This window comes from Plasmodium gonderi (genome assembly GCF_002157705.1).
Source record: "Plasmodium gonderi DNA, contig: Chr11, whole genome shotgun sequence".
Lineage (NCBI taxonomy): Eukaryota > Apicomplexa > Aconoidasida > Haemosporida > Plasmodiidae > Plasmodium > Plasmodium gonderi.
The window spans coordinates 47,860-58,615 of record NW_021628936.1 but is presented as its reverse complement, the minus strand read 5'-3'; the positions used below and the strand labels follow the sequence as shown (position 1 = coordinate 58,615).

Here is a 10,756-nt window from a genome sequence, read left to right as displayed (position 1 = left end):
ACGGTTAAACGGCTTTTAAAGCCATAACGATATAACACATCGAGAAAAAAAAGAAACAAAATATAGAAAAAAAAAAAGAAAAGAAATGAAAGAGCATTACTGCAAGCCCTATAATGTTGACTTGCTGCAGATTTAAAAACGTGAAGATGGCATGAATAAAAAGCTAAGGGTTCAATTTATACTCTCCTTTTTGTTCTATTTTCTTCATTTTCCTCATTTCTTTGTTTTCTTCGTTTTCTTCATTTTCCTCATTTCCCTCATTTCTTCGTTTTTTTTTTTCTCAAGTTAATTTACAGATAAAAGGGTTTATAACAAAGTGTCGTAAATGTAGTGATGCATTTTTTTGTATATCACCTGAGTGAACTGATGCATTTTCTCTCGTTCTGTTGCTACAGTTTGCTGTAAAAAAGAAAGAAAAAAAAATGTCTGTGCAGGAAACGAAGAAAAAAAACTATGACGATATTTTATTAAATTTGTGTCTGACGAAGGATGATAAAATTAAGGCTGTCTTGTATAAAGTAAGACTTCGAACCCTTTGCCTTTAATATTGTTTTTTTGCTATGGTTTTTTTTTTTATTTCACTATTTTTGTTTGCACTGTTGGTTACACATTGGTGTGTCATTATTGTTTCAGCTCTGGTGTGTCATTATTGTTTCAGCACTGGTGTGTCATTATTGTGAGCGCATTTTTTTTTTTTTTTTTTTTTTTTTCTTCTTTTCAGATCATCCCCGTTCTTCTGAACGAAATTTTTGCTAGCGAAGGGAGGCCCGAAAGAACGTTAATAGAAATTGTGAGTCATTGCATTTTAAGATGTAAGTCGTTTGAAAGTGTTGATATTCCACTATCAGAAATAGTATTGAATTATTTTCAAACTGCCGAGAAGGAATGTAAGAACAAGATTCTGTATAATAGTACTTTGTCTATATTTTTAGATATAGGCTTTAAAAATGTAAGTGATGAAGAGAAACTAAAATTTCAAAAGACTGTAATTGAAAATAGTTCCAAGTTGGGTTGTAATAGGGAAATGTGTATATTTATGATTATAAAATTTATAGAATGTTTAGAAATTTTAAATGACGAGAAGAATAAGAAAATGATGGAAGAGTATTTTTCAAGGGATATCAGTAAGAATGGGGGTGAGTTGAATAATGAAATTGTCCATTTTGTAAAATTTATGAATGAATTTTTAGCTATTCCAATTTATTGTATAAATGTGACTGAAGTCAAATTTCTTCCAGAAGATGTAATTAAAATATATAAGGAGAAATTTCTGAACAGCAAAAATTATTCTGTACAAAATCATATAAAAATGAAAAAGAATACACTATATTTTTTTAGCAATTTTTTACATAACAACAATTTAACATATTCTTCCTATATCATATGTTTCAATGAAAAATTTGATGAGATAAAAGAGTTTGCAAATTCATTGTTACTAGGAAAGAAGAGATTTCTAAATTTTAACGACAACCTTTTTATATGTACAAACTTTGATATACTAAAATATTTTGACAATAATGTGTACCCAGTTCATTATGTGATAAAAATTTTGAATTTGTTTCTTAAGAGTACTAGGGTACCAAATGATAAAACTTACTTGGATATGTTACTTAGCTATATGTATTTTTTTTTTTTCTTTTTTTGTAATGATATAAGAAATATCAACTTTTGGACAGAGTATGCAAATTTTCAAATTTTATTTAGTGACAAAAAAATGTTTGTGAAATTTTTAAATAAAAATGGATATAAGTTTAAATTGAAAAACGACGATTTGAAAAAATGTCTCTTTAACTTAATGCTGTTTATTTTGGAAAATACAAAAAAAGATCTTTTGAATGAATATATCGAATGCATTTTTCACCTCATATTTTGTTATCTAAAACTGATTGAAGTAGAAGAAGCAGGAGTAGTAGGAGGAGGAAAGAATAATGAGGGAGGATGGGATGATAATCACGACTGTGGTCTTGTAGACATATCAACTATGATAGAAAAATTTTATGAATTACATCTGAATTCGGGATGGATTAACATGACAGTATTGAATAGGTCATACATATTGGCTTATTCCTTTTTTGATAAATTGAAAAATTTTAAGAAGAGGAAAAAAGAGTCCTACATTCTGTATAATAGCATAACGAAAGTTTTGTCATCCTTAGAGAAATACTTCAAAAATTGCATAAAAATAAATGAAATTTCTTTGGTAGTTACATCAGAGGATGCAAATATATCGGTGCACTCGTTAGGGAGGTATGTAACTACTGAAGAGGTAAATATAGAAGAGTTTGTAAATGTGGATAATTCATTTTTATTCAAGGAGAAAGAATTGAAATGTGAAAAGATGGAAAATAAAAGGAATAATTATGAAAATGAAAAAAATGTACAAAAAATAATAGTTCAAAATGTTACACATTTGTTAGATCATTTCATAACCTTTTCAGATAACACATTATTAATCAGTGCATTGTTAAAGTGGTCTGCTAATATATTTTCTTCTGGTAGTTGTGAATATGTATACTATTCTTTGTTGTATCAAAATTGCAGTGATGCTGTTTTGTCAGATTTAGCAAGGGATTATTTGAATCTACAGAAGAAGGAAAAGAAAATATCATTTGATGAATACACGTTTTTTATCTCAAAAAAATTGTTTCAAAAAAATGACACGTTTGTGATTCGCTTGTTTAGTAATACAGACACTGATGTGTACATTGAAAATGTAAAAGAAGAAGAAAATTGTGAAGAGATGGAATTAATAAATTATACCGAAATAATGCATCCTAATGTAACTTTTATACAGAATGCAGATAATGCTATCGAATATGGAAATGTAAATTATGCATATTTTAATATACACAGGTTGCACAATTTGATCAAGTATTATGAGATGATAAATTTTTGCACATTTTCCCACGTTGAAAGTATTTATTATGTACTTTTGATATTAGACCTTTTTTTCATGGGGATCATAAATTGTGAAAATAATTCAAAAGATAGCTCCTTGAAAGATAGCTCCTTGAAAGATAGCTACTTGAAAGACAGTTATTTAATTCTATACTGCTCTGTTTTTACATTGGTTGTAAGGAAATTAAGTTCCTTTTTGAAGAAGATAAAAAATGAAAAAATATATGGATATTCTAGAAAATCAACTCTGGACATTCTAAAAAGTAAGGAAATGGATATATACACATATTTCACCGTTTTGTTGAAGACAAGAATGGAATTAATTTTAAGTAACATGTTAGACATAAATAATCATAGTAAGCTGATAAAAAAAACAACAAAACTGTTTGGGAATGTATATATGGTAGGTAAAGAAATACATGAGGACTTATATGACAAGCTTGAGAATTCTCTCATTTCAGAAAATTTCGAAAAAATCAATGAAACGTCAAAGGGAAGAAATCGAACTTTATGTTTTTATATATACCTTTTTGGATATATAATAAAAAAGGAAAATAAAATTGATGAAAGGTATTACACAATTGTTGAAAGAATCACGAATTATTTGTTATATACATACTTTAACTGCATAAAGAAGGAGAAAACAATTGAACATAATGAATTGTTAAGATACTGCTTTAAGTTCTTCTATTTAATATTTTTTTGCAAATATTTTATACAGACATGGGTTAAAATAATAAAAGAAAGTAACTACACTGTATTGGTTGAAGGGAGAGAAGAATCTCATTTTTTAATTCATCACATAGTGGATGTACTTCTAAATGTGTTGAAATATGCAAAAATGGATTTAAATTGTGCAAACATTTCTTTAATTAAAAGTTTGTTAAAATTCATTAGTTGTTTACCTACGCTGAAAGATGATTCAATTAATGATATGTTGAAGGAAGATATAAGGAACACATTAAATGTGGAAAATTTGAAAATTCAACAGTTGTATGGACATTACATATCTTACATGTTTCTACGATTAGATAAATTGTATTCCAATAAGTTATCATATGATTTGTTACATTCCATTTTTGATCCTTTACATAATACATCAAAAAATGTAAATAATTTCCTATGCATAATTATGTGCTATATTTTACATTACAATCCATTTTTGGAATATATAAACAAGAATGTCGCAACTATAGCAGAATTTTTCATGGATCATATAAAATTAAAGAATGATATATATTCTGAATATGGATTTTGGGGATTAAGCATTTTGTTTTTCGTCCTCTCAGTTCAATCTAACATCAACATTAATGATGTAACTACATTGGAAAAGACTTTTTTACTGATGAAGGAGATTAAGGAGGGAAGAGAAAAAGGAGAAGGAATCTTTTGGATGGCAAAAAAGACAAAAGAGATAAAAAATGAGGATGATTTGGGAGGGAAAACTTTCTTTATTGATGATAGAGAAGAATTTACATCCACGAAGGACATATCAACTAACTCAGATATTGAAAAATGCATTAAAATGAAAAAATCGATTGAAAAGGAGGTAAGAAATATGAGTTGTGACATTTTGGAACATATAGAAATTCATTTGAGAAATATATTCTGTGTTAGAGAGTCCAATATGGGAATATTTAACCATGAGGAATGGAAAGACGAGACAGTGTTAGATTGGAAAATGAATGGATTTAACAATTTACATATAAAAGTGCCAGATAAAAGGGATGTAGAAAAATTTGCTGAAGAGGTATATAACAAGTTTAGCAATTTATATGATGATTCGTTATATAAAACATATTTTAGGAAGAAGAAAAAAGAAATAGATAATAATTTTATAAAAGAAATAAAAAAATTCGAAAGTAGAAAAGATTATGTATTGAACAATGTTTATGAATCTGTCAGTGGGGAAAGAAATATGGAATTAATTCAGTGTTATATATGCTTGAGTAGACATTGCTTGAGCTATGTATATCTCTTTTTGTTTATGCAATATTCTGATTTGTCGCTATACAGTTTTGACAAAAAAATTGGAAACTTTTTCTCTCTTAATAATGAGAAGTATGATACCGATTTGTGTACTTATGGAAAATCTTTCTTGTTTAATGAAAAGCGTTCAAACAGAAATGTAAAAAATTTTACGAATAGGAACAATGTGGATGCTCCTCATTTAGCTTTTGATTCTGAATCGAGAGAAGTTCTATACAGTGTAATCGATTTTAAGAAAGTGAAAAAAAGATTCTATTGGATGATGAAGTGTATTTATAAGGAACTTTTAATAAGTACTATGAAATCACGAAATGATATAATAAAATTGAAAATTTATCAGTATATATCATTAAAGGAAGTAAGTGAAACTATGAAAAGGATTGAAAATGATTTCTTACAAATGAATTTGAAAATTGATGAATCTGATTGTATGTTAGATGCACTTAACTCAGAATTAACGAATTATATCGTTGCAAAGAATGATTTAATTGATTCTTCCATAGTGACTTTTTTAATTGAAGTTCTTAAAGAGATAGATTTAAAAACATTTTCGTTAAAAATGATTCCATTTTTAGAATTCATTTGCACAGTAATTGAATCATCTCTGATGAATATGAAAATATGCATTACTTTTTTGAATACATTTAAAAGTGCATGTCTTAAGTTTTCTGCAGAATTAGATATTTTTAATAGAGAAGAAGAAGGAGAAAGTGACAGGAAGAAAAGCACAAATGGATTTCCACAACAACAGAGAAATGTGAATAAAACAGAACTAGAAGGAGATCACAAATTAAATGATGGAGTAGACACAATGGTGATATGTGATAAGGGAGTAGAAGTAACCTCATATAAGTTTCATTCACATGAATGTTACGAAAGGAATGAAATTTTAGAAAATTTGTTGTTGTTTCACAGAAAATTTGAAGGAAATATAAAAGTAGAACTATATCTCACTGATTGCATAAATAGCTGCTTATTGTCATCAGATAAACTCAGTTTGGACTTAAGAAAAATCCTACAATTTTACATTCTAAACAGTGAAAAAATAGAAACAAGTTATGTCGATATGAGATTAATGAATGAGGGGAAATGTGAAAATGAGAATTACACAGAGAAGGAAATATTTTTTGGAAAATTAGTCAAGTACAATAATTTAGAGAAGGAAAAAGAAATTATAGAAAAAGTAATCAGTAATTATAAGCAGGTTGAAGGTATTGAAAAGTGCATAAGGTATATCCTTTCAATTTTATTAAAGGAAAATAATTTGGGAAAATACATTATGGGTATCGTTTCTTTTGTAATTATAAAATTACTAGAAAGATATGAAAATTTATTAATGGATAATATATATTCAAATGTGAATTTATGTATAACTGTTTTTTCTTCTATTTCGGATTTTATTTCTAAACATATATGTAATTGTTACTTGTTTCATATGAACGAGTTGTTGTACTATTTGGTACATAGAGTTCCGTTCTACTGCTACATAAAATTTGTTAATAACTCTTTATTAAGTGATCATTCTGAATGGTCTTATAATTTTAGAGATATTAAACAGATTAGAAATTATTCTAGTGAGGTAATTTTATATTTGTTAAAAAAAAAATATTTGGTTGATTTGGATGATGAAAATATTTTTAGAGACAAAAAGAGAGTAGATAATATAGCACTGTTTGAAGATTTAAATGTGGTTCATAATATAAACGGATGTGTAAGAGAATTTGTGGAAGGAGGTAATTTCAAGGGGAAAATGAAGGAGGAAATTTATGGTATAACTTTGAATGGTGATATTACAGAGAATGCTGATAAATTTGATAATTTTTTAGCCCGTATCAGTGATGTTATAGGAGACTCAAATTTAGTAGATCAGGAAATTATTTTACATCTTAGGAACAATTCAGGTGTTTCTAATTCTCATTTAGAAGAAATAATAAAAAAACGTGTTGAAAAATTATTAACGTCTTTTTCACTGAACGAAAAAATGGGGAACTCAGCACGCATGTATGAGAAGATGACAAAAATTCTGACAACAGAAATAGTGTCTATGTGCGAAAGGGAAATGGAGAAGAAAAGATTATTCGATGAGGAAAATAAAATAATGTTAAAAAAAATGGAATCCAAATTAATTGCTACAAGTTTTATTATTAAAAATGTGAAAACTTGTGAAAATAATTATTATAAGGATATTTATCAGATTTTACAAAAAAGAAATATATTTCACTTTTATAAATTTTTTAATGCGTATGTAGAAGAATTTCATATTTTTTTGGGTTCTAAGTTTGTAAAAGATAAAGAGGCATGTTTTATATCGATAGGGAAATTTATTGACTCCTTCATTGACATTTATAAATGTGAGAATTATGATGAATTAGAAACAGAAAATTTACATAAATTTTTAATTTTATATTGTAAGGTAAGAGACTTGTTTAAGAGTTCGAAAAAGGAGAAGAACCGTGCTGATTACTACTTTACCATTTTGACATTATTAAAATGTTTTAATTTCATGTTATTCGTTATGTTAAAAAGAAATGAAAATGAAGAAAAATTAACAAATAATTCATGTAAACTTCACGTGACTGAAAATTATGCTGTAATAGATGATAATGAAATGTATGCCCTTTTTAATGACATTTTAGATGTTCTTGTGGATGTACGAGAATTTGAAATATTTCAACACTTATATACATTTGTTTTTAATATTCCTTTTATTTTTATAAGAAATTTTAATTTTGCAAAATTATACAGGTGCATTGTTTTTTTTAAAAACAAATATTTTCATAACTGTCTAGAAGATATAGCTAATTATGATAGCAATTTCTGTGTCTATTTCAGTAATTTGGGGATATGTCTATTTTGTTATTTTTTGATCAAAGATGATATGAGTTCGTGGTTGCACTTTTTCAATTACCAATATTTAAATAAATTGATAAAAATCGAGAACTTACACAACTTTCAGTTTGAAATGAATAAAGAGTATCATCAGGAGGATATCATTAAGTGTATGCATTTCGAAACAAATATTACTCTTCTTTTTGAGAAGCAAAGGATAGACGTGGTGGATGAAAATGATGATGATGATATGATGTCTAAGACATGTTTGATAACGAGGATAGAAGAGCGTGAAGGGAAAATCTCCAAAGGAGAAGTATATAACCATATAACATCAAAGGATGGATGTGAAGGAAAGAGAAGGAACGTGTTAAGAGGGTTAAACGGGTTGGAAATTAATGAACAAGTGTTATTTTCTAATGCTGATGAAAATGGATTTTTTAAAAACTTGGGGAAATTTTTATGTCTTTTATTTGAGATGAGCAAAGAAAATGTCAACATTTTGAGTGTAATAAAAACATTTTTTCAATTTATATTTTATAATAAAATATGTTTTTATCAAATAGGAGATAAAAGTTTATGGGAAAAGATTTATAATTATATTTACCTAGGTATTATTAAGAATAAAGCAAAAAAAGTGTTTGACCATTTAATGGATATGTTAAATATATTATTATGTATGTATAATTCTTATGCTTATCAAAATGTGCAAGATAAAAAAATATTTTTAGAAATAAAAATTAACGAAAATTATCGTACTCTTTTTGAAGAGTCTACGAATAGTAATATGAATACAAGTAGTCCTACCTTTTTGTTTATCATCTTTTTTAAGATACGCGAAAAATCGAAATTATTTGTATTTCCCGATTATGTTACTCAGAATTTGCGATATTCCATTATGTTGAATTATCCGCACTATTTTTTGTAAGGTTAGGGAAGTTTTTTTTCTTCCTCATGTGTTTTTTATTCACCAATTTTGGAGTTTTTAAAAATTGGCCATCTTTTCCTCATGAAATATCTCTCCCCATAAATAATAATTTTTTTTTTTTTTTTTTCAACTCATTTTTTCATTGTAAGTATATATGTTACTTCGTCCTTGTTAGTGTGTTTGTTACAATATATTATATACACATTATGTTTAACATATTTTATGGATTTCTAATTTCATTATTTTTAACACTGTCCCTGTTTCTTACGCATAGCAGGATTATACTATGTAAAAAAAAAAAAAAAAAAAAAATATTTGTTGTAATGAAGCATTGTTCTGTTTAAATTAAGAACCGTATATGTACAATTTTTTTTTTTTTTTTTTTTACATAGTATAATCCTGCTGTGAGGTAGGGGTTAAGCAATTCAGTCTTAAACTCCACATATCAATAAGTAATGTTTTCACCCCATTTTGTCATAAAGAATTTTAATTGTAAAGAAAGTATATATAAACAGCTGTTTATTTTTCTTTAAAGGTGATGTTATACCATTAATTTTTTAGATGAAAAAAAAAAAAAAAAAAAAAAAAAATAAAGGGGAGAGGTGTAAATTGATGCTTCATTTTCGTGCATATTTTTTTTTGGGAGTAGGAAAATAAAATGGTTATGAGATTAAGGGGAGGGACTCATAAAAAAGGGAAGTTATTTATAATTCTAGAAAAAATGTGTTTATTTTATTGGGAGTGTGCATGAATAGACTTTGTTTAAAAATATATATTCTTGGTATAGTTGTTGTGTTGTACATATTTGATTAACAGAGTACACGTTTTAAACGATTATTAAATCTGTTTATTATGAAATTTACACACTAGTTCCACAATACCATATTTGTATGCTGCATCATCCTCTATAACAAAATTTTAAGATATTCCTCTTTTTTGTGTGTTTGGACAGATCGGTTTGTTTGAATTGGTACTATGTATCTTAATTTGTTCAATGTTGTTTTTATTTCTAGTGGAAAAAAGGGCAACAACAGAAATCAGTCCCTAGTGCAAGTTTTTTCATATATCGTAGCTTTTTCTGTCATTTGAATTGTGTTATGTGTTTTTCAAAAAAAAAAAAAAAAGAGACATTTTTTTTGGCCTCTGGTGTTGGATAAGGAATGGTATACCTTTCATGTTATTGTAGTTTTTTTTTTTTTTTTTAAGTACAAAGATGGATATTTAAGAAAGAGTACAGAAGTTGTAGTTTTTCCCTTTTGGAGGAAAAGGAAAATTGTCAAATGTGCTTTTTTTTTCTTTTTTTTATAAATCGCTATATCTCAATGATGACCTAAGTTTTGCATACATTACATATAACTGCTGTCATTCCCTCATTGTCCTAAATAAGGTTTTCATTTGTGTGATCCATTTAAATTAGAAGTGGTGAGGAACTTGTGGTATTCTATTACTTTGACCATTTGTGAGTTCTATATTTTGGAATATTATGTTATTTAAGAATAATTTTTTTTTAACCTATTTTGGTTAGATTTTTGTGTTTGTCACTTAGTCCACTTTTATTTTAACCCATTGTTCTGTTATTTATTTTTTTAAATAAAAAGTTATTTTTTCCTATGTTTTATGTTTTTTTTATTTGCATTTTTTCATGTTGTGTATTTTTTTTTTCCTTTTTTAACGAACCTTTCATTAAATAGTCAATTTTGTGAGTCAATAAAATATGTATTTTCTTTCTGTGTATTTTTCTTATCCCCATAGTGGGTTTTTATACATATATTTTTAATTCATATTTTAAATGCGTTAAATGGAGCAGGCTTTTTTTTTTTTTTTTTTTTTTTTCTTTTTTCCACTTCCCTCCAAATTTCGTTTCATAAAAATAATCACGTTCTGGTTTATTTTATATTTCGTGCTACTAAAAATGAACAATTTTATTATATCATTATTTTTGAACAATTTTGATGAATATGAAGTATATCCCTCAATTTTATCACTTTGAATTCGAAATGTTCTTTTAATGTAGTACAACACATTTTTGTAAAAAAATTTTTTTTTTTTTTTTTTTCAACTCTTTGTTTTTAAACGAAGCCGATGTACATTTTTTAAGGTAATTTCTTTCTA

General features: G+C 26.6%; 1 protein-coding gene across 1 annotated transcript; it reads left to right on the top strand.

Annotated features, from left to right (window-relative positions):
• Positions 1 to 422: 422 nt before the first annotated feature.
• Positions 423 to 8,644, top strand: PGO_110130 (hypothetical protein, conserved; the record flags this gene model as incomplete). The annotated part of the gene is made up of 2 exons (XM_028688352.1): positions 423 to 518; positions 722 to 8,644. 2 exons carry the CDS (start codon positions 423 to 425, stop codon positions 8,642 to 8,644), a joined length of 8,019 nt encoding a protein of 2,672 aa, XP_028544153.1.
• Between the last annotated feature and the right edge of the window lie 2,112 nt (positions 8,645 to 10,756).